The sequence below is a fragment of the Aspergillus japonicus genome (assembly GCF_003184785.1).
Source record: "Aspergillus japonicus CBS 114.51 unplaced genomic scaffold BO86scaffold_76, whole genome shotgun sequence".
NCBI lineage: Eukaryota > Fungi > Ascomycota > Eurotiomycetes > Eurotiales > Aspergillaceae > Aspergillus > Aspergillus japonicus.
The window spans coordinates 25,709-49,509 of record NW_020291713.1 but is presented as its reverse complement, the minus strand read 5'-3'; the positions used below and the strand labels follow the sequence as shown (position 1 = coordinate 49,509).

Below are 23,801 nucleotides of genomic sequence, written 5' to 3'. Positions count from 1 at the left end.
GAAAAGCCCATCTCTTGGTGCTTTAGTTTAGAGAGAGAAACGGGGGGGAAGGAGCTAAAAGAATTGGGGACGAAAAAGGATGACACGAGAACGTTAGGATGAATGGTTGGGGACTGGTGGTGGGCTAGGCACGCCGTGGTGAGAAAGAGAGGGAAGCGTAAAGTGAGAGGGAGTGAGTGAGTGCCAGTGTCAGAGCGTGTAAGCCGGAGAGAATAATGAAAGTAAGAGGAAGAGGGGCTGTAAAGTGGAGGGGATGGCGGATGATGGCTTGCCAGGAAATGAGTCCAGTCCCTAAGAGCAGAAGCTAAGCACCGATTCGGTATAATTTTAGAACTGATGGAAAATAGGAAATAAATTAAAAGAGGAAAAAAAAAAAACCAGACGAAGAAAAGTTGAGGAGGGAGGTGGAAGGAAGTTCGAATGCTTGGATCCTTGTTTTGACTTCTTTTCCCCTGAACCTGAACTTGTTGTGCCGATTCACATGTGCATGGAAGTATGAGTAAGTAATATTCTAGACTCGGGGTTCTTCCGAACCAACTTGACATTATTGTCTAAGGTCCTCCTCTCTGAGACACCAAGTGGTAATCATTCGATTGATTATGGTTATCGACGGATGAATCCAAACAATCCATAGGCGAGACGAAGCGACAAAAGACGGGAGGAAGAAACGGAGACGCGCAACTAACAGCCGTGGAAGATCGATGGTTGATTTACTTTGTCCCACGCCTGCATCCACGGGTCCCTCTTGAACACAGGGGGGGTTTTTCCGCCGCTGTCTGGTTGGGCCAGGTGGAAGCGCAGTACAAAGTACTGTATGTGATGTAGTACTGGTGGTAGTAGGGTAGGGTGTGTGCACCCATCACTGCACCTAATCAATGCTGCTGCTGCTCATGACAATACGAACTTGATCAGGAGTAGTATTCTCAACCGAAGGCCGTATTCGAGTTGGCAGAGTCGCAGACAGAGGAATAGACACGAGGCCCAGCCCAGATCTCGGATGCTGTTGCTGCCGGAGCCCGAGTGGAGCAGCAACTTAAATTTCGACATCGGATCCCGGAATCGCTGTGATAGTAGACACTTACTGGCTGGGAAAGAGTAGTAGTAGGTAAATGAGTCAGTAAGGTAGGTATTGTTGTGTATGTACTGAGTCCTGACAGTTGAAACAGACAGGTGATAATAGCCTGACGGGAGGCTACTGTGCTGTACTCCGTACACTGGGTGCAACGACACCAGATTACTCCCAGGTAAAGATAGCCGATGTCTCCCCTGCTCTTTCACTGTCTGGCAACTTCAGCCTTCAGAACCGGAAGTTAAAATGTCGTGATTAATTGGAGAGGAGGTCATCGGCAATCCAGGTTTGAAATCCACGCTAAGTGAATTGATTTTTCGCTCCCGATCGGATCAATCCCGGGAATTGGTTCTTCCATTCCGAGTCTCGATCTCCTTGCATGGGCCGCATGTGATCTATCGAGTCTGTTGGCCACAGCGGGATGGGGGATACGGTGGTGGGCTGAACACGAAGAACGGACATCTCGCGCAAAGCTTCTTCGCTTCTGTTGCTTCTCGAAGAATTATTGACTCACCGAGCTGTCTCAAGAACAGACGGATTGAAGAGCTGCCGACGTCATTCGAGATCGGTGTTTAGTGGAAGAGGTCCTTCAGCGGCCCTCAACAATATTGAACATATTGAACAAATTGAACAAACAATCATAGTCCACCTTGCGACAGGCTAAAATCTAGCCAAGACAAGTTTGATCCACCGACCATTCCGATTGACCGCAACGGGCTGAACATGTCAATCAAGTCCCCATTATTTCTTCCTATAGTCTACCGGAGACCTCCGTCATTCACCTAGGCAAAGCATAACTATGAGTAGCTGCTTGAGCACAACAATTATGTCACGCGCGGGAAAAAAAAAAAACAAACAGGCAATCCGACTTCACTCACACTCCTCAACAATCTGCACGCGATAAGCTGCTCGACCAGACCAAGTTTCAAAGGCACCAAACTCGGCTTTATCCGACCACTCCTACCTACTACTACCTCACTACGACCCTGCACCTCGCTTCTGGCTGTCCTGCAGCGATCGTCGATCGCAGAGGCCTAAGAACTCTCCCGCCGCCGGCACTAGGTCGGAGTAGGTGCTCCATACCGACGGACTTTACAGCACACACAAACGCACGTCAGCCTTGGTTTACACTGGTGGTTGCCCTACTCCCTTGGGGGCTGTTGAGAAGACTAAACTTGACCGCAAGATCGGTAGGAGGGAAGGCCACACTTTCGTCCGCTGGTACCACATTTACCACGTCCTTGCTGGAGGTAAGCCAAAGTGGGTGGTGAGCTGAACAAACACTTCTGTCGTCGTATCCCTCCGTTTTCATGCCTCAAACCATCATGGATCGCTCTTCGCTTATCCACGACAAATCCCGTCACTACACCGACACCGTCTCGAACAGGAGTCTCACAATAACGACGCTGCCCGCCGTTCTAATCTACCCCATACACATCCAGCCCACAGGCACTATCGATGTCTCATCGACCACGGAAATACGGCTAAGCTAAAGGAGCACGGAGTATAACTACTTCCTGTACAATCCCAGACTTCCCTCCAATCGCCCTCTCGCGCGCGCTCGGTGTAGAAATATGGAAGACTCTATCCAGCAATCCCCGGGCCTATAATCAACTGTTCCCAATATATTCTTCAATGCTACTTCTCACCAAATAGGGACAAGCGCATTGAGTTAGCAGTCCTCTTCTCAGCACGGAGTAGAACCTACTTTCATCGACATGCATACCGAGGACGTAATGTAAGACTTATGTAGATGATACTCCGTCCCCCGTCAGAAGTTAAAAACACCCCCTCCGCTGTGGGTCGCCAGATTTTTTTTCTCTAACTCTGCCATCTGTTTTTCTTCAAGGTTATTTTCCTGTTTTCCTTGCCTGGGTAGGTTTGCAGAAAACGGAGATGAGAAGACAATCTGCTCCGGTCATCCTGTCTCCACCGACTCAGCTATACCTACATCTATATATGCACCGTGGACATAATGTCCTCTCGAATCCCGAAACCAAAGATTTCACCCCAAACCCTTCTGAAGATTCAGACTAAATAAGCTCGATTATCTGTTTCCGTTCTGCCTTCAGAGCACCTCAAAACAGAACCAAAAAAAACACATCCTCGAACCCTAGTCTAGTCTACGTCCCTAAATCCTCCATTTTCTTACATAGTGTATAAACAAAAATATCCCGATTTTCTTCCCGAGCGGAACGAGCCGATTCTGACTGGGAACGGCCGGTCCACAATTACGGAGTTTTTTCTCGACACTCTCTGGACTCTGGTGTCTTTTTGTCGAATCAAATTCGTCAACAACGAGTACGTCGGGGGGCTGGGCGCACCTCCCCTCCACCTCTGCCATCCGGGATTCTGATTTGATTGCTCCTTAATTCTTGGGTCTTGCTGGTTGCTACTAGGTAGTAAAAACTTCCTTCCTATGTTAGCAAGCAGTCTTGATGGTAGTCTAGGCTCCAGGGGGGGGGAACTATGTACGAGTAAGCTACCTTACTAAGTATAATTTTTCTGTCTGTATGGACTCCGTACGTTGAGTCGGCTTACCGGGTGCATGTTTTCCGAATGTATAGCTGCGTATCGGGGAATGGTGGGGGAGAGCTCTGGATGCTTTGCTCGAGAAATGGAGGCAATAGTTCACTCTTTTCCATACCCGATTTCAGGTCGCAGTCTTCTCTTATAACAAAGCACATTTTGCACAGTTGGAAACACAATCGCAATATACACGTTGAATTTATATGTTCTCCTGAACGCTAATACTGCTCGGCATAGCTAAGTAAGTATCAATACAGGGTCAAATTGAAGCAGTCGCGCCCGCGCTGCGAGCTCACCATCCTCAAGCCCGTCCGTATGTAGGGCAGGGGAGTAAAACAGAATGTCAAATGCATCGAAGCAGTCAATAATGACAAGTATTAAGTGAGCCGAGGGCCAGTGGGTAGTAGGGTCGACAACGAACGGCATTACCGACACACAAGACGATTATTAGGTCCGCCATCCGCAAGCAGCAGCGACGGAAATCTTTTCATCTACAAAGTACCTCTCCCCAACCATCACATATCTACATACCCGGTCGCGGGAAGATGGGGACCGTGTCCAGTTGCTCCAGTCCCCCCATTGTGCCTTGCTGGCCACCAACATGCCACCCCTGGCCGGTTTGTTGGTTTACAAAGGCACTTTGGCGGAATGGATTGGTGCTTCCCGTGGGGTTTGGCCGGAGAGGTGCCGCCGCGGGAGGCTGTAGCCCCGGCGATTGCTGGGGTGGTACGGAGGAGCTGCGGGCAAAAGGGTTGGTTCCCGTGCGCTGCGCTTGAAGCGGCGCTGCCTGTTGCACTTGAGCCTGTGGTTGCGCCTGTGCTGGGGCGAACGCCTCAAGACCACCGGTGTTGAATTGCGGGTTCGCTGTCGAAAGCCGCCGCGCGAACGGGTTGGTGTTCTGGCGGTCAAGTGGAGCGGCCGATCCGGTCGGCGTGCTCATCAACATCGACTGTCTGAACGGGTTGGTGGACTGGGGTTGCAGGAGGTGTGGTTGAGCCCCTGGTGCCAGTTGCTGTTGCGGCTGCGGCTGCTGTTGCTGCGGCGGGAATGCAGTAACATCGTTTTGCGGGATCGGAGCCAGGTTAGGTTGGTAACCATAATTTTGGGGCTGCGCTGAGTAGCCACCAAAGCCGGCCCCAGTGTGGTCGGGCTGGAGAGGCTGTGGAACTTGCGGTTGGTTGAATTGCTGAGGATTCTGCGAAGTAAATTGAGGCCCAAATGGCGATGACTGTTGGCCAAAACCCGTCGGCTGTGGTTGTTGTTGTTGTTGCATCGGCTGTTGTGGAAAGCCGGTCTGCTGTGCGTAGAATGGCTGCTGCTGTGGTTGGAAACCTGCTTGTTGGAACTGCATGGCCTGCGGCTGCTGCTGGAACTGTTGCTGCTGGTACGCGTTTTGCTGTGCCATCGGCTGCTGGTTTTGCTCGATCGAGTCGAAAAAGTCAATCAAATCTACCGGGTTCGATTTCGCTTGGGCTTGCGGGTTGGGCTGTGTCTGCGGTCGAGCCGCAGGAGAGGCTGCATGGTTAACGGCGTGATCACCGGTGGCATTCTTGGGCACAGAGGATGGTGCGCCAACACTCTTGCCCTGTTTACGAGCAAGATACTCGCGGCGGCGGAGATTGAAGTCAGGATCATTCAAGTCGTCCTCAAGAAGTCGAGTCAGATCGGTAGAAGCATGCTTGAGCTTAGGGATTTCCAGGCGCGTCGCGGATTGGAAATGCCGAGCTACACCAAGAAACTTGACCACTTCTTCCGTCTGCTGAGTAAATGTTTTGTAAATCTCCAGCGCACGTTCACTGTCGGGACGTGACATCTCAAAGTAGTGTTCTAGACGGAGGTCATGTAAGGATTATGCGATCCAATGGCAGTAAGGGACACTTACCGAGGACATTTATCGTTCCCTCGTTCATGACCGAGTAAAGGGTCAAGAGATCCAACGTGAGCAGACGAAACGCGGTCAATGAGATTTCGTTCTCAACATCGTCCGTTAAAAGCTGAAGCCTGGTCAGTCGTAGTTTCAACAATTGCGCCAAAGTTATGGGTAACACACGTCACATCTGAGCAACGCTCGGATCTGTCTTTGAACAATCTCAGTTTCTCTCAGAAGGCCTTTCTCGACCGTCAGGCGCTTCATCCGGCCCTGGCCGCTTCGCACGTAGTCAGTCTTGGTTGACTCGAAGGCCTTTGCGCGCGCCAGAAGATACTCAGAATATCTCCGGATGTTATGGCCCTGCGACTGGACTACACCCAAGCCTAAAATTTAGCGACCCTCAGTCTCCCATTCGAACCGATCTAGCTGCTCACCTTCCGAATATCCACTGATTGCCAACTTTTGGGGGTTCTCTGCCATGTATTGCAACGTGGCGTCCAATTGACCCTCCCTGATCATAAGGTGAATCACAATCAGGGCCTTGAAGACGATTGTCCATGTTGAGTCGCGGAGACGGAGCTGCAAGGTCCGGAAAATCTCTGCCACACCTGCTTCGCCTGTATGCGTCGCGACCAGGATATGTTCGATGTACTTGGATTTGGGGGCGGCGAGCTGTCAAGAGAAGCACTGCCATTAGCATCTGCGCAGATCCCCTCAGGGCAGACATCATCGTCCCCTAACTGACCTTGACCTTGGTAGCCCCCTTCACCGACTTCTCGAAGTTATGGGACATGTTGAAGAATAGGAGTTAAGTGTTGCGATGGCAGTGGAGCGGAGATAAGAATCAGGGGCGGCACCGTGGCTTCGATGTCGAAATATGGGGGGGTAGCAAGGACTGCAGTGGTTGGAGGTAGTCGTATCAAGTGTCTATAAGAGTCGAGTTCCAATTGATCTATCCACGCCAATGCTAAGAATAATCATGATCACTCAAGTAGCCATACTGGAGAGCCTTTCTTGATGATGATGCCCAACGCGGTCTGTCGATGACGAAGTGGGGACGGAAAGGAATCTCAGATGGCAATCGGTACGATCGGGTTGAAGCGAAAACCCTATCGGACTCAAGCCCGGAGAGACAGCGGGGGGGTGTGGGAGAACTGGAGAGAAAGAATGCAGACAAGCGGTGGGGGGGGAGAGAAAGGAGAAAGAGGGGAGAAAAGAAGAATCCCGGCTGAAAGTGGAAGAGGGAGCTTTGAGGCCCGCCTGGGATGATGACCGGGCGTTGCGGTGGAGTGGAGCTGCGCTTGGTCGCCTTAGGCTGAGAACTGCCTAGTGCGGGTTCGGCCGGTTCGATCATGGATTGGATGCCTTGACAAAGCCTTTGGTATGCTTGCTGCACGTCACATGCTGCTGCTGCCCCTTCAAGAGAGTTTGACAGCTTCCTTATATGAACTACAATAACTTCGAGTCTTGAATTCTTAGCCAGGATATCGTTCTAGTCTTTTCATCGCGGCTTTGAGTCTCAGCCCGCTAATTTGGTCAAAAGTGATAGGTCATTACTATCCTCGGGTACCGTGGCATTTATATAGTTCATTGTCCGCTTTATAATGAAGGGCAAGATGCAGCAAATGAAAGCAAACCTACCCTGAAATTCGATTTCTTTGGTATATCAAATGGACTTCTTCTTTCTTTTTGGTGTTTCATACCCTGTTCTAAGGGCTAGTAACACAAAGTGAGTTATGAGTAAAACATGGTCCCACCCACTTCCAGTCTCAACGCTCCCCCAGGGAGGCCAAAGGTACTGCTCAAGTGACATTTACTCAATATACTCCACAGATCTAGATTGCCCAATCTGTAGAGGGCTTGACGGTGAGTTTTCAACCTCTCACTTGAATGTGTTGCTCCTATTCTCTTTTGCCTCACACTCCGTGTCCCTTAATCCCCAGCGTCTCCCACTCATTGCTCACGGTGACTATCCCCGAATTCAATTGGCTCAGATGGCCTTGTCAGGAGGACTAAGCTTCACCGCTATGGAGCCTCTGATTAGCTGGGACTCGGAGAAAAGGAAATTTCTCTGTTGCTTGTACCGATTCTGGGATCGAGATATCAACGCTTACAAGGCGGTATTCGACGCCGTTTATCAAGACGATTTGAGAAACGCAGGGTTCAAAGATGGTGCTCCAAAAGGAAGACTTCGCGGCCAATGGCACCACTTAAAGTCAAGAGTACTTCCGGACTGGGTTGACGTTCATCTGTCTCCTTTCGATAAAGAGGGACGGTGGGCCCCTTTCGTTGCGACCATCCGCAGAACTCTGAGATCCCTGGACATACGCCTCAGGGAGAATACGGTGGATCCTCTTGATGCTGCTACGTACGAACGTGCCAAGGAGACATTGGTGAGTCTAAGCCCCTTTGCATGTATGGAATTGGCACTGATATTTGATTCTAGAGTCAGACCCAAGCGCAGGATGACACAGACATGGCGGTAGATATCGAGGAAGTCGACGAAGTGATTGATGAGTACGTTACGGCTGAGATCGAGGGGCCACCGGCCGACGTCTCTGTGCATGACGACAGGGCCCTTTGCAAGTACGGGGACAAAGTGTGTTTCTGGTGTGTCCAGGAGCGCATCGTACAGGTAACTCTGATTTGCAAGACAGATGATTCAGGAGAAGACTAACGAAAAGGCATTTAGATCACAAACAGTCGAGGAAATCCAAGAGCGAGAAGAAACTACATACCGCCAGTACTGTATCGGTGGTCGAATGTCGACTCTCAGGGCATCAACACGAGAAACATCTTGGTTGCGGGTCTCTTCGAGGATTGGGACAAGTACTTCTCACCGAACACAATATACCCGGACAAGTTCCAGGACTATTTTCGGAAGCATGTCCATGTAGCGGAGGTTCCATCCCCGTTCATCTCGACGTGCAAGTCAATGCTCTCACCAGTGCACCGAGCCATACGAAACAAAGAAGGTGCTCTCATCTCCCTCATTGACACCAAGGGGCTTGACTTCGTGTACTCAGCCAGGAATTTGTGTTGGCTGCACAAAGTCCGGGTAGGAAAGAGCACTTACAACGGCGCCGGGGAATTTTTAATTTGGGGAAAAGTCCCCTCCTCTAACATCATCAGTTCCTTCAAAGTCAGCACATTGGAGCAGATTGCAAACGAGCACGGTGATATTGCTGAACTCCTTCAACTCGACACCATTGCGTCGTATGAGCGCAATCGAAAGGCGTTGCATACTGCGCTTTCAGGGCAAAGGCATTATCCCGACCGTACATCTGGCGAAATCATTGGGAAGCTCCTTTCTTTACTTCAAGTTCGATTTGAGTATAGTGGTGAGATCGGACGAGGCATGTTCTATTCCTGGCGTCTTCGAAAGCCAGGCAATCCCGGGGAAGCATTTTACGAGGGTATACGTGCAGGATACGGTCTGTCGGCCGAGACTCCGATGACTGTAGATGAACACCAGCAACCGGAGGTCTATGTTATCTCAGACGATGATGATGATGACGAAGACGACGACGACGACGACGACGACGAATCAGTCACAGAGGCCGGACTCAGCGAGGATGAAGACAATGACCAAAGCCCGGCCTCTACAGACGATTTCAGTTATGTCTTCGTCCGGCGTGGCTCCCATGTGTCTCACAGTCATGAGCAGACCGAGGCCAATGACGAAATAATGCACGTCGAAACCCAGTGTAGTAGCTATCCTTCTTCGACACCTTGCTGTGGGGACCAGAACGAGACTCGTCCTCTTCATGGCCCATTCAATCAAGACGAACAACACAGCGATGCTGACGACGACTCTTACGTGCTGTGTAATTCCGACATCCTCCGATCGAATACACCTCGCATCCACGACGAGGAAGAGACCGAAGAAGAAGATGACGACGATGATGTGATTGTCAAATGGCCACGCCGAAACCGCCGCTCGTACCCAGCCATCAGGACATGGGACGCATATACTGGTCGATGGATCGCCCAGCAGGATGAACTCTCGCGTCAGGTGAAAGGGCACCCACCAACAGATGTGTCTGCTGCGAGGAGACGGTTTGCAAGCTCCGATGCGGACAGTTGCGTCTCACTCGTGTCTGAGGAGTCGGATCTGGTTGCTCCAGATTCCGTTATCGAAGCCATGTGCGATAACATGGAAGTAGACACAGAGTCAAGTGTGGAGAGAAACCGAAGCACAGAAAACATTGACTGGCAATACCAGTTTGCTCTGGACAGAGCGCGCCAGAGGATGATCCTAGGTTAATGCTACTCGATGGCTTATGTCCGTGTACTCTCATTATGCATGGTTGTGGACTCATCTGGCAGTTGGAGGAAGGGGAAGATGATTGGGAAGAAGCCATCCGGATGTGTTGAGTGACATTAATTTCGTCTACGAGATGTTTGCATTTGTTTGCATTTGGGGGCGGATGATGTGCGTGTGCTCAGAGTACTGATGACGAGTGGGGAGTGCCTATCTGAGAACTCTATGCCCCGATAGCAAGGTAGTGGAAGACGAGGTTTTGAACAAATGCAACATAAGAAGCTGTTGTTTGGCTGTACTTATGCTAAAGCACACTTTTGAGATGACCGTTGAACGTAAACAATCCACCCTAACTCCGTTTTTCGTCCAGAAGATTTTGTAGATAGAACTCGAACAATGCGCCTCACATTTCAATGCTAAAGCCGTGTAGTAATCAAGTAGGACCTAGGGACAGGCCCGAGCCGTACCCAAGCGTGCTGCACGGTGGACTGCCATTAAGGAGAATCAAAAGAATTTTTTCATTGGATATTCTTTCTCAAGGGTACCTGGGACATGAAATCGTGAAACAATCCCAACCCGTTTAACTAATCCATTGTATATCCAGTCACGCCGCAGCCCTAGGTTATTTTCCTCTCGAAAACACTTCCTCATCGACACGCTTAGAACTTGCTGAAAGCCTTGACGGCCTTACCGGTGCGGGGAAGGACACGGAGGACGTTGAAGCGGACCTGTGGGTCAAAATGTTAGATGATGCGCGGAGTGGGTTGGTCCTGGGCTTCTCAAAAGCATTGCAGTGGCTTTGTCGCATCCCATCGGTTGATGAAGGACGAGGCCATACTACCCCTGACGGATCACAGGAAAGATTTTGACGGATTCGAGGCAACGTACAGTCTTGGAAAGAGGACGGCACTGGCCGACGGTAACCCAGTCACCCTCCTCAACACGGAAAGCGGGAGAAACGTGGGCAGCAAGGTTCTTGTGGCGCTTCTCGTAACGGTTGTACTTGGGGACGTAGTGGAGGTATTCACGGCGGATGACAATGGTGCGGTGCATCTTGGTGGAGACGACACGGCCGGTCAGGATACGACCACGGATGGAGACCAGACCGGTAAAGGGGCACTTCTTGTCTGTTTGATGTTAGCGACCTGTTGCTCTCTTCCTCCATTCCTGCAGTGTCTGGAGATGGTTTCCCAAGCCCTTGAAGATGAGAATGTCCAGATCTTTTAAAATTTCGTCAAGCGCTCCATTGTCGACGGTCCACGATATCAAATCCTTCCGCGGTTTGCAAATCAAGTTCCCTTCTCTTGCGCCGAACCATCGTGTCGTGACCATAATTGTATGTGTTGCGCTGCCGATTGTCAAATCCCTGGCGGCAATTCTCATCGTCAAGGACCCTGAAAATATCCCCGTCCTTTGCCGCAAAAATCGAAATCTGATCACTCCGCAGATGTTTGATGTAGGTCGTGCATACCGATGTAGTTGCCCTCAATGGCGTTCTTGGGGGTACGGAAACCCAGACCGACATCCTTGTACCATCTGCGGCCGGAGGCAACCTTCTTGCTCTTCGCAATGGTCTTGGGGTTGACGAAGATGTGAGGCTGCTTCTGGAACGCACGTTCCGACTGGACGGTCAACTCGGTGGCCATTTTTGCGATATGTTCAGTCCGACGAGGAAGCGAAGTCGAGCTGGGTTGTCGCGAAGGGGGGGGGTGTTCGGGCGTGCGGTGGTCGACGGCGATGATGGAGAAGATTTATTCAAGATGGCGGATATTCGCCGTGTGAGTGTGCGATGGCGGCGCTAGTACCCTTTGGGACTCGGCTAGGGCTTTCCGTTTTTGGTTTGTTTACATCCGCTCGATCACATGAGCGGCCTGGCCGGGAGACGCGCCCGCCGGAGCAAGATTAAGAGGAAAGCGGTGGACGTTGGTTTGTTGTTTGTTGCTTTCAGTGAGTTGCCTTGCCCGCAACACCGGACGATAACTGAACCAGCGACAACTATACAACCATCCTTATAGTAACATTCAACAAAATTATGATCTTGCATTTCTGATCCCAAAAGGACTTGCATACGACAGATACCTGATCTCCATTTGCCTCCAGTCTATGTCCGCTCCAGCGTGAACCCATGGCGTCCAGAAGTGACTCCGCGGGGTCTCTCCGCCCGCGAGCCCGTCGCTCTCTTGCTCATATCCCGCGGTCGAGACTGACCTCGACGCTCGACCAAGAAAATGCGACGACGGATATCAGCTCATCTCAACCGCTTGATGGACGCCCCAAACCCATGGGTAGAGACAAAAAGTCTCGTAGCAAAAGCCTAGGCCCTGGTGGTCTAGATGCGCTTCAGGACTCCAACGGCAATCGCCGCAAGGTACTTCGTGCCCCCTATCTCTAATCCACCACGTGTATCTTGCTTACAGAGTGACTATTTGTTATCGCGTAGTCCACAGCAGCATTTCCCTTGAAATCCATTCTCAAACCAACAGTTCCCGTGTCGCCCGTGCGCACTATTCCTACATTTGAAGAAACACGCAAACGGACACCGGCCCGTGGATCGCAGCCAAGCATCAGCAATGAGACTAATACCCAGAGCAATGAAGGCCTCTTAATCGATCTTGATACTCATGCGCCCGCTTTGAATAATTCTGATGACCGATCCAACCCTTTTGACAGCTTCAACGCTGCCTCCATTCGGGATGAGATGGCCGCCGCAAGAGAAAAGGAAGAAAAGGAGCAGCGGGAGCGGGAGCGGAAGATGATCCTTGAGAAGAGGGAGGCACGTCGAAAGTCAATGGGTTTGTCACCTTGATTCATGTGCAACCTATACGTCGCTTACCCAATATCACAGCCAATCGCCGTGTCTCATTCGCCCCCGAAGCCACATTGCACACTTGGAACGTGGTGGAAATACCCGACGACTCGACTTCATCATCTGCTGCCAACTCGACACGGCGCGCTTCATCATTAGCCGGAGCTGGAAACCAGACCCCTGCTCCCCAAGTCGAGCAAGCCGAACAAGCCGAACCGCGATCCTCCCCCGATCCATACGCAGAGTCAGATGCCGGCTTCTCGCCCGTGCAGTATCCAGACTTGCAGCAACTCCAAAGCCAGTCAACCGATAGAAGCTACGATGAGTCGCAGGAGATGTTCTCAAGCCCTTTCAGCGGAAGTTCGGCCGACGGGACTGAAGATCTTGGACTACAGAGAGACGACGATGACGATGACGACAATTCATCGACTTCTGGATTCGACGGAGAAAGCACGGCAATGAGCTTGGATGTCATGTCAGTTCATTCTCCAGCGTCAGTTCATTCTGATGGTTCCGATGCCACCACTGGCAGCGCGCGCTTGAACGAAGCTTTGCGGCAAGCGGCTAGAGAAGCTGGAACTCGTGATTTTGAGGACGATGATGGAGACATGTCTATGGAGATCGCAGACCAGGAGATCACAGGTGCTTTCCAGCCTTGGATAAAGAAGGGCCAACGTGAGAGTTTCGACTGGGCGGATATCAGCGCTCGGTATGATCAGGAGAATGCTCCGCCTTCTGAACCAATGCTCGATGCTCCCCCGACTGCGGAAGATGAGGATGATGTTATGGATGAGGACCTTAGCATGGAGGTCACCAATGCAATTGGCCGAATTCTCCCCATTCAAGCGAGTCGACACAGGAGTGAAGTGCGCCGCAAGTCTCTTAGCGAGGAGACTAATTATGAAGAACAGACCATGGAATTCACTAATGTCGTGGGAGGTATCGCACAGCCAATTTCTCCCGCGAAGTCCATAGGGGTGGATAGTAGAAACGGAGATGAAGAGATGACTATGGAATTCACCTCCGTTGTTGGAGGCCTTTTGAACAGTCTTGGCGTCGCCAACAATGCGGATGAGAACGACGATGATGATCAACAAGAAGCCTTCATATCAGGGGAGAACGACCGAGTCTTCTCTGGATGGGAGAACGCGAATGAGATGGATGATGGTATGGATATGGAGATTACTGGGGCCATCGGTGGCATTATTCCTGGTACTCAGGAGAGCATTGCAGCCGAAGATGACGACCAAACCGCAGGCATGGATATGACCGCTGCTGTTGGAAAGATTCTAGAACCAGAGGCAGAACAAGAACAAGGGCCACAGGAACCGGATGAAGACCGAGTGACCCCGGAACCCGAGCCGGCTCAACTGGGTAGTTCGCCCTTTCAAGAGACCGTACGGCAGTCTCCTACTAAGTCACCCGCTAAGTCACCAACCAAATCACCTTCCAAGTCACCTTCCAAGTCGCCAGCCAAATCACCAGCGAACTCGCCAGCCAAGTCGCAAGTCGAGTCTGCTTCCAAATTACCAGTATCGTTTCATGTTGCAGCTGTGGCATCAGAAAGTGGAAGCCCTAGCCTGGCAAGTGTACGGGCCCGACGAACGAGGCAAAGCTTGACCCATCCGGCGCCCACTACACCTACTCCACATACACCACAGGTATCTCCACCGAAGGATATGGTCTCTCCTCCCAATCCATCCACGCCGACAGTCAATGCACCCTCAAATACACAATCAACGACCCCTTCCAGAGATGCAGGTGCAGAAAATGCATCACCACAGAAGCTGTCCCAGTCAGAATTACAAGAACCTGCAAGCAATACATCTCCCAGGCGCAATAGTCTTTTTGGGGAGAGCGTCAATGGAAAGCCGGCCCCTCTTTTTGTATTGCAACCCCATGGGAAGAGGCGGTCCTCTGGTCTTGGTATCGACAAAGAGGGGCTTGGATCACCCCGAGTCGCTGCTATGCTGGATAAGCGCCGGTCTATTGGTGAAGAAGCACCCGAATTTGTTCCTCAGGAGCAGTCAAAGCAGGGTGTACGCTTCGAAGATCCCGTGAAGCTTCAGGAGGAAGTAGATCGTGAACGCGAAGAGGAGGTGAACAGAGAAGATGGCTTCATCTCGCCTCCAAAACTGAACGACAGGGATCCCACCGCAAGCTTGAAGGACATGATTTCGAGCCTGACACCCAAGAAGAATAAGCTTCGTGGTAGAAAGAGCTTGCATGTCGGGGCCGCCCGTGGCCTGCTGGGTAAAAGACCAGTCGAGTTGGATTTGGACGACGATGCGGATTCTGATCACACGCCAAAGCGCTTACGAGGCCGCGAGACTAGCAGCCCAGTGAAGAAGTTCAAGCTCCCAGCTCATTCGACCAACAGTGACACTTTTGGACGAGGATTCCAGTCTCCACTTAAGACCATTGGTGCACAATCTCCCCTCAGATCTATGTCAACGCCAACACAGACCCCCAAGACCATCAGTGCTACCACGAGTCCTGTCAAAGATAACTCCGACACAGCATCTAACTCAGAATCGACCGAGGTGCAAGATGCGCCTGTAGAAGATGCTGGCCCGGAGGTCGAGCCTATACAGTTGCAGGAATTCCTCAACATGACCAACATCCACTTCATGGAACTCACAACCACGAAAAGAAGGCATACTACTGCCCCAGACAGCGCTCGGAAGCGGAATCTTCGACTTTCTAGCGAGAACGAGGCCAGAAGTCCCGCGAGTTTCGAAGAGTGCGTGGCTGCTGGCTTCTGCACCGTGCCTATGCTTGAGTTGTTTCAGCATGTAAGTTCTTCCAAGGCTTAGTAATACTGCACCACTGACATCTTTCTAGTCTTGTCGTGAGTTGAAGTCGTATATAAATGAAGGCAGACAGGTGATCCGGTCTATTGAGACCGAGACTCTTGCCGATAATCCGCCACTGTTCCGCGAGTATATGACCGCTCCACCGGACATCCGCTTGCTGATGGACAATCAATTCCGTAATGTGAAGACTCATGCTCGCCTACTTAGTAAGGCTACATGGTATGAGTGGCGCATGAAACTATTGGAGGGTCTTCGGGATGGCCTCAACCGTCACGTGCAAGAGATGAAAGCAGACGATGAACTTCTTGCTCAGCATGAGGCCCTTCTGAGCGGTACAGTACCTGCTCTTATCGAAAAACACTCTTCTCTCGAGGCGGAAGCTACGATACTGCAGCAACTAGCAGACGAGCTTGAGAACTGTGACCAAGATGAGCTGCGCAGCGCACGGGAAAAGCTTGCGGGCGTCGAGGACGAGATCGCGCAGAAAAAGAAGCTCCTACAGGAGATGCAGGTCGAACTCGAGGATAAGACCAACATCGTCGAAACCGGCACCGAGGTCAAAGCCGAGTACATGGCTCAGATCCAGGAAGCCGAACGAGTCAAGGCGGAATGTCGCGGCTGGAGCGCGCAAGAGATCAGCGAACTGAAAGACTCAGTCCGCAACATCGAGCGCCAAACCGGCTGGAGCATCGTATCTGCCACCGCATCGGACGGTTCCACCCCAGCCGGCCCAACAGTGACCATGTCCTACCGACACCAGCTGCAACTCACCTTCCACCCTGCGTCCTTCCTCATCAACAACAACACCCCCTCCACCACTCCCAACGACCAAACCACCAACGCACCCATCACGCTCAAATACGCCCCCACCACCACCACTACCACCACGTCGAAACCCACCCCTTCCACCACTCCACACCTGTCCGCTATCACCCTCCTCGTCCTGAAGTCCCTCCAAATCCACCTCACCTCTATCCCGCAATCCCGCACCGCCCCAAAACACCTTCTCCACTTCATCGCCCAAGCATGGGACCTGACCCTCCAGCTTGAAGAAGAAGCCCGCCTCCTCGAATTCTGCGGCGTCACCAAGCTCAAACTCCTTGAGGGCAACGACTCTTCCGCCAACGCCAAAAAGACCCCTACTCCCGCCCCTTCCCTCCGCGCCCGCTGTACCCTCCTCAACCCCGCCCCGCCTTCTTCTTCTTCCGCTTCCTCCCCGTCGAACTGCCGCATCGACGTCGACTTCGCCGTCCGCACCCGCATCCTCCCCCCTCCACAGGACGGTGCGGGTGCGGGTGCAGGGGCACTCGGACAGCTGGATCTCCAGACCGACGTCCTCGCCAGCAAGGTGTACGGATTTACTGCCCAGAGCAAGGGCTTGTCCGAGACGGAAATGCGCAGTATCTTGAACAAAGGGCTCTCCGGGTCCGGGGCCGCGTCCGAGGGCAAGATGCCGCTCGGTCGGGGCGTCTGGAGGACGGCAGTGCGCAAATTGACCGGCACGGTGTTTTGAACTTCAGATATCATGTACTGTGGTTCTGAGTTTGGTGCCCGGTGAACGGAATTCGGGAGTATTGTTGTGTTTTAAATTCTTGAAGGTCGTAGGCGACTGTGAGACTGGAGGTTGTTGATTTTACGTTTCGGGGTTGTTTCTAAACTTTCACTTTCCACAGGTTCTGATTCCCTTCATGTTGATAATTTAAGGAGGAGTGTGCGGGGGACTTCTAAATCGGTGTTTGGTTGGGTCGGGGCGCTGAGGAATCCTCAGGTGTAGTCATGTGGTTTCATATTTTTAATTCTCTTGTTACAGAAAAGGATCAGTGCGGGAAATAGCGTATCAAACAACAAGAACCCATTGCTGCCTATCTACTATCCATGTACATGCATGCAACAGTCCGAGGTATGGTTATGTGCTGTATATGTGCAGGTTTTCCAATTTCCATGCATTAGATGATGACAGTATGAGTACAGGAATAGGATGAGAAGAGTACTGGAGATTCATGAATTCGTCATGTCTGTTTCATATATGAAAGCATTAGGAGGGTATGTTATGTTATTTGGCAAAAGAGCGCTTAGTCGGCCTGCTGCGTATGTGCACGTGACAGCAGACCAGTCCGCGTCCGATCTACATCGGGAATGGATATGGCCCGGAGAACGGACCGTTCATCCACATTGAATTCGCCTGCATGGCTTGTGCTGCTGCTGCTGCTGCTGCTGCTGCTGCGTCGTCAGGAGTGACGGTCTGACGTTGAGAACCGCCAATCGGTGGCGGTGGCACCATGTTGGGCGCGTACGGTGGTAGGCCCAGGTCCATGGGCATTGGACCCATTGCCTGCTGTCCACCTAGGTTCGGAGTGCCGAACTGGGACGGCGGTGGGGCGCCCATTCTCACGTTGCTGCCGGGGTCGGCCATCGGTTGCGAGTGCAATGCGTCCGGAATGGGATAATTCAGGTCGAAGCCAAAGATGCCGTTCAGTGCCTGGGGCGACAGCTCCCAATCGGCTGTCAGAGGGATTTGCCACAGACCTGGCTGGCCGAAGTGGAAATTGTCGCTGTTGACTGAGACGGGAAAGAAGCCGGCGTCGAAGCCGCTTATACCGAAGGGTTGCTGCTGCTGGGAGGGGGCGTCGCTGGGGTGCAGGGGAACCGGCGTAGCAGATTGACTATGAGACTGTGCTTGTGGCCGTTGGGAATATGTTGTGGTAAGAGGAGGCGGGGATGTGGAGTAAGTTTCTGGTTTAGGGGCGGGACTGAAACTGTCGGGAACAACGTAACCGGAGGAGTTGATTTGAGGCAGACCTTCAATGTTGGGAGGAATGTTGTGTGTGTTCTTATGAGCGGCAGTTGAGGTAGGAGAGGTCGGGGTAGACGTATGGAGACTGGTCCGTGATTGAGAAGCAAGGCCGGTTTGTCGATGGCGTGAATAAACAGTCTGATCCGCGGCAGTTTTGGATGCTGTACGGTTCTCATCCTTGTTTGTCTCGGGTGAATTACTTTTCATGTCACCGGGTTTCAGGACTTTGACGTCTCGTTCGACAAGATTGCGAGCGAGTCGCTCGAAATTGGCACTCATTTTAGTCATAAACCGAGCATAGTGGCCCGGTCCATCGCCTGGAATAAGTGTCGCGAAGAAGGTCGCGGCCATGGTGAGAGATTGGAGGTCTTCTTTGGCTTTAGGGTGTTGAGGGTTCTTCAGAATATTGACGAAAATGTTCATTACTGCAAGGAACACGTAATATAGAAGAGACCTACTGAGTATTAGCATATACGGAAGACCTCGGCTTGGGCATGCCTTACCAGATCCATGCAATGTCGCCCCATGGCAGGTTGTTGACTAATTTCAACGTATCCCGTGCAGCCTGTACACAGATCTCTGACGAGACAGTGGCTTCGCTAAGAATCAAGTCGTAGTCATCCATAGGATGTCCTCTTGCAATGTGATCCATACACCCGAAATGAAGTAACACCGGGAGCCGATGTATCATGAGCATTGTATTATAGTAAACAAATTGCAGGCCGGCGGAGGCAAATCCAAGCAAGAAGTCCTGGCCTGTTCCTCTTTTCTTCAGGCGACACTCGAACGGATTAGCGTTCTTCCATTCTTCAAGTTCCGAGTGTAGTTCTCGGATATCCTGGAAGATGACTGCAGGAGACTTGTGCTCCAGAGCCTTCGTAGAGTAGAGTTTGCTGTACATGCGACTTTTGACCACAGTGATCTTACAAAGCTGGCGGAAGAAAGAATTATGTGACGACGTCACGAATGCATCTTCTGTATTGTCTGCCGGAAAGTCCACGTCGAAGTCCTCATGATTCTGGATGGGACTGCTTCCTGCGCGTATGCATGTGCTAGAAAGAGAACGCATGTCAGACGATTCTTCAGCGTATTTTGTGAGAAGACTATAATGAGGTGACGCACCTTTGGTCAAGTATGTAGGCAACCCAGAACACTCTGCGTCTTTGCTCTTGCTCGGTGGGAGAAAGATGTGGTCTCGCGATATTGCGGTGTAGTCCCATGCGGTGACAGGCTTGCACGGCTGCCGTGATAATCGGCAAGGAGGACTGGGTTCCGGAATTTCCTCGGAGGAAAAGGGCCATGCCCAAAAGAGCCTGTATGCTAAGGAGGTCGGTTCTCCTTAACGACAGCTCTACAAAGACTGACATGGCGTTCTTGTAGTAGAGCCAAGCTCTCTCCCTGTCCTTCTCGGATTTCTGGCAGTTAGAAAACCGATATTCATAGGCCAGAGACAGCAGGATGTTAATACTAGCCCACCGAGCGGCATCATCACACGTCTGCTGCGTGTACTGCCACTCAACCAAGCGCATAAACGTCGCTTCATGATACAGCGGGAACAGCCGATTTACAGTGCGAAAGTAATCGCGCAACAACGCAAAGACCTCTGCTCGAGGAGGCAGCGGCTTGAACACTTCCGAGGTGAAGATATCATGGAAGACGTCTGGCCGCCAATAGTCCCAAGGACTATCTCGAGTTGAGTCAGAAAATATGACATTCACAAGCTTTGTTTCACCGGTCTTTCTCTTAATCCATTCAAGGCCTTCTCGTGAGAGAATAGACATTGAAGAGGACCGTCCTTGAATCGAAGTCAGTCGAGGTTTGTGGAATAAAGCGCCGCAAATGGGAGAGCAGTTCGTACCATAGTACCTATATTCTTCTCTATTGTCCAGGGCGAAAAGAGGGGCATGGGGCTGGCCGGACTTAGGAATTGCACGGTTTCTACCCTTGGGAGATTCCGGTGCAGCTTGTAACTTTCCCTTGTCATTCGACGGATGAGGCTGTGCGTCTGGCAAATCGCTAGAAGCATCTAAAGCCGACGGTTCGGAATTGCGTCTACTGACGCCAGCACGAGGACTAAAGTAGGGGGAAATGAGATCGTCATCGGAGTCCATATCACGATCATGATCATCTCCCTCTTCGCTCAGATACTCATCCTCAAGTGACAGCTCTTCGGCGAACAAACCAGCGGCTCGAAGCAGAGACTCTGTCCTCTTGACTCGTTCTTCTAGTGTTCTCACATACTGTGTCCTAGCCAATTTTTAGTGCGACTTCGCGAGTAGTCAGAGTGGTAGGAAGGCTTACCTTTTCAATGACTCTCTTTTTTCTTTTCTTGTGGTGAACTTGCATGGTATGTTGCGGCGCATACATTGAATGCAAGCATTGTTAGACCCTTCGACTTCGCATTTGATCTTCCTCTTGTAGCATGATTCACATGCCTACATTGAACGTTTACTGACGTGCTCTATTGTATTGCAAAAGCAAGAGGACAGATGCTTACCAGTGGATTCCGCCTCCGGCTGTCCAGGTCCTGCCCACCGCTGAAGCCTGTGTTTCTTGGAAGGGGAGGACTATTTTGGACGCGCCAGGAGGACGAGTGATCGGTACTCAGATCCAGACTCTGCATGGCGTGTGTCTAGACAGAGCAATCGGCTACTATCACCATAGAATCAAACGGGCCCATACTCAAATGGCCTGGTGGATCACCTTATAGGCTGACGATAACGGAACGTGATCATGTGCAATAGAGCCGCGGAGTAAGCATCGCTCATCCAATAGCAACGAGCAAGAGCAAGCTGAAGAAGAACGAAAAAAGATATTAGAGGTCAGATAGACAACAGCAGCCCAGCCCTATCAGGCAAATATACTGGAAGAAAAGAGGTTGAGTGAACGGCAAACGGCAAAGAGTGATGAGAGCGCTACGCGGGAGGGATCGAGCCTTAGGCTCTGCCTTAGGCTCTTAGCTACCCGGCTTCCGTTTAGTGCAGGAGGATCGGGTCGAGATGTGTGATGCTTATTTGCCCAGTTGAACTGTGTTGCAGCGGCACGAGGACAATTTCGTTATGGCCAAAGACAATCCAGACAGCGAGATCTGCACCAGCGAGAGTAGACACCGAAAGGAGGTGATCAAAGGTGTTGACTAGAATTTTTTTCATTAATCTGATGACAGTTGGAGGGTCCCTTTTGGCAGGGATTATTAATGCCGTCCCATGCTGGAGGAGATTGTCGAGGCTCGCTCGGCAAGTCGGCGCCTCCAAATTCCGTCCCGGACGGCAACTGCAACTCTTCTTTCCGATGCGAGAATACCCTCATAGCGATGGCAAAAACCCCTCAGACCATACCCCTATTCAAGCCCCTGGAATCGTATTATGCTGGCTAGATTTAAGATCGAGGCTTTTTCGCTGTTTCTTTGCTTCGTTGCTTCACAAAGTCTCTCTCAGTCTTGTTGCCCGGCGGACAGAGCCTCTTCTGGTTTAATCCTGCTTTGTGTGCAAAATTGATGTGATGTGACTTGGTCGACTACTGCTCACCATCCTGAAAAGCGCGGAGGGCCCATTCTGGTTGCAATGCGAAGTCACAAATTTCAAACGGTCTTGTGCTGATATCTAAGTGGCTTTGTGGCAAGTTCAAGTTGTCGAACAGACATAAATAAGCTTCTCGCGGGACTTGTTTGATAGAACTTCCAGAACACAAATATAATGTGCTAGTATCATCAAGCCTTCCCCGCAATCTGGAACCGGTACATTTGCCCCGCGGTGAGTGTCGACGCTCGGTCGCCGGCCTAGGACACGGAAGTACGTCAGCATTCTTGCGCATCGACTGGCTGGGGAATGGTCTAGAGCAATTGACTCACTGCATGGTACGACCGAGCAGGTCGGTGGCTGGTGTGCCATTCGCAGTTGCGGGCCTGAGAATGCTGCATGCTATGAGAGTAAGGGGCGGAGTGAGTATAGAGTCGTGGTTGTAGTCGCGGCCATAGTTGTGGGATAAGCTTTCACCCTGTCAGTTGCAGCGGAAGTGCTAAGTCTTCTCACGAGTCCTGAGTGCGGATTCAACATGACCGACATTTAGCCATGCTTAGTTCTAAGTAGTGCTGCTTTGCAATGTGGATGTGAGAAATGATGCCAAGGTGATATAGCGCTTTGCGCTTCCCTCAAGCCAAGACAAGGACAATGTGGCAGAGAGAACATACAGTAAGCCTTATAGCGGGAGCTGCAATGCCTGCCCAGTGCCGCGAATGACGTGCCCATTTAGGAAGTCGCTCCTCGTGGCTCACCGAGGCAGTCCGATCATATGAGTTACAATTCCGACGTGCATGTATGGCACTGTAGAATGATCACTGGGTAAGTACGTGGGATGTAGTACGTTGGCTCTCTTCATATTACGTATAAAGATCTCCAACGCTCTTGTCCCAAGTGGCCAACCACCACCCTCCGACGAACGGGGAAATTCTACGCGAAGCCTACTAGGGATTCGGCGTTTCCCGTAGATGGCGAATGTGGATAGAGGGACACCAAATGCACACTGCTGGGGCAGTTGGAGGATAGACTACCATGAACTATGAGGATGTGCTATGTACGTAGCGCGAAGCTGTCACTCGGCCGTCGGGGAAAAGAAGGTATAAGGTCTGGGTCACAGTGGACATTTATGGGCCGCTCCGGACGGGAGTCAAGTCTCCGCGGAGTCAAATCATGAACACGGAGACGCAGTGGGGATGGAGCGAGAGAACGAGCAGTCGATCAGGGACTACGTAAAGGTCACTGTCTGGACGAAGCTGTTGTCGTCCTAAAACTGTATGGATTGAACGACGCACAGCCAATGCAATCGGATCGAGATAGAGCAGCAAGCCACGATCTTCTATCAAAGTAAACGACGGTGCAGAATTTGCCTAATGGCACCTGGCAAGTAGACAGTAAGCAGGATTGAACTGGGTCAGCTCACCTCTCGATCTGTGCGATTCATGTACGTGAGACAGAAATCTCATACTTCAACAAGCCTCGGGGAAACTACGGCAGCAAAAGTCAGGTGTGGACCGCAGGGGAAGACAACTGTGCCTGGTTCGTCCGGCGGGTAGAAGCCCTGTGAGGATGAAAAGTGGAAGACGGAGAGTGGAAAGTGAACAGCCACCAAGATATGCTCAAAGAGGGAGAAAGACCAGCGCCAAGAAATGGAAAGCATCAAATCTCATTCCAATCTACCAACGGCGTCGTCCGCATCAGGTGGCAAAAGGCCATCGAGTGGATACGGATTTTTCCGCCGTGGGAAATGAAAGAGAGGCATTCCCAGAGCTACCGTGAGTCCGTGTAGCTGGAGCTGCGAGCTTAGCAGTAGTGAGCACACGGCGCTCCAAATTCTTGCAGTAGGGGTGGAGTCCGGGCTGTCCTGAATCGTGAAATCGGACTGGAGATAAATTGGGCCAGGCTCGACCAGTGGGAACCGTCTAAACCGAAATGATGTAAGTTCCGAGAGTCTGGAAGTTCCGAAAGCCTCCCCTGAATGAAGCGCGGAAGCGGTTGGTTGTGTGAAGACTGAGAAACTTTGGAGAAGTTGGAAGTTGATATCCACCGCGGAACAATCGATCATCATTCATGTTCTTTCTCTGGAAACCCGACCGGTAGAAAGTGCGAGTACGCGTTGGCTTTTGATTCCTAAATAG

General features: G+C 51.5%; 5 protein-coding genes across 5 annotated transcripts; 2 read left to right on the top strand and 3 right to left on the bottom strand.

Annotated features, from left to right (window-relative positions):
• Positions 1–3,799: 3,799 nt before the first annotated feature.
• BO86DRAFT_392767 (ENTH domain protein) lies at positions 3,800–6,696 on the bottom strand. Its single transcript, XM_025672874.1, has 5 exons — positions 6,214–6,696; positions 5,903–6,140; positions 5,649–5,839; positions 5,481–5,592; positions 3,800–5,425 (listed from the first exon to the last, which is right to left on the bottom strand). Exons 1-5 carry the CDS (start codon positions 6,259–6,261, stop codon positions 4,122–4,124), a joined length of 1,893 nt encoding a protein of 630 aa, XP_025523205.1. The 5' UTR covers positions 6,262–6,696; the 3' UTR covers positions 3,800–4,121.
• A 766-nt stretch (positions 6,697–7,462) lies between these two features.
• BO86DRAFT_288602 (uncharacterized protein) lies at positions 7,463–8,901 on the top strand (the record flags this gene model as incomplete). Its single annotated transcript, XM_025667371.1, has 3 exons — positions 7,463–7,861; positions 8,008–8,097; positions 8,161–8,901. Coding segments are annotated over 3 exons (1,230 nt in total), but the record flags the coding sequence as incomplete, so codon positions are not given.
• A 1,123-nt stretch (positions 8,902–10,024) lies between these two features.
• On the bottom strand, positions 10,025–11,466 carry BO86DRAFT_392762 (40S ribosomal protein uS17). Its single transcript, XM_025672873.1, has 3 exons — positions 11,204–11,466; positions 10,621–10,859; positions 10,025–10,460 (listed from the first exon to the last, which is right to left on the bottom strand). Exons 1-3 carry the CDS (start codon positions 11,376–11,378, stop codon positions 10,392–10,394), a joined length of 483 nt encoding a protein of 160 aa, XP_025523203.1. The 5' UTR covers positions 11,379–11,466; the 3' UTR covers positions 10,025–10,391.
• Positions 11,467–11,857: 391 nt separating this feature from the next.
• On the top strand, positions 11,858–16,867 carry BO86DRAFT_323542 (kinetochore-microtubule binding complex subunit SPC105; the record flags this gene model as incomplete). Its single annotated transcript, XM_025668430.1, has 5 exons — positions 11,858–12,100; positions 12,173–12,524; positions 12,578–13,935; positions 14,041–15,333; positions 15,383–16,867. 5 exons carry the CDS (start codon positions 11,858–11,860, stop codon positions 16,865–16,867), a joined length of 4,731 nt encoding a protein of 1,576 aa, XP_025523202.1.
• Positions 16,868–17,479: 612 nt separating this feature from the next.
• On the bottom strand, positions 17,480–20,771 carry BO86DRAFT_383092 (transcription factor domain-containing protein; the record flags this gene model as incomplete). Its single annotated transcript, XM_025670825.1, has 6 exons — positions 17,480–18,602; positions 18,652–19,200; positions 19,271–19,943; positions 20,007–20,395; positions 20,450–20,583; positions 20,646–20,771. 6 exons carry the CDS (start codon positions 20,769–20,771, stop codon positions 17,480–17,482), a joined length of 2,994 nt encoding a protein of 997 aa, XP_025523201.1.
• Positions 20,772–23,801: the final 3,030 nt, after the last annotated feature.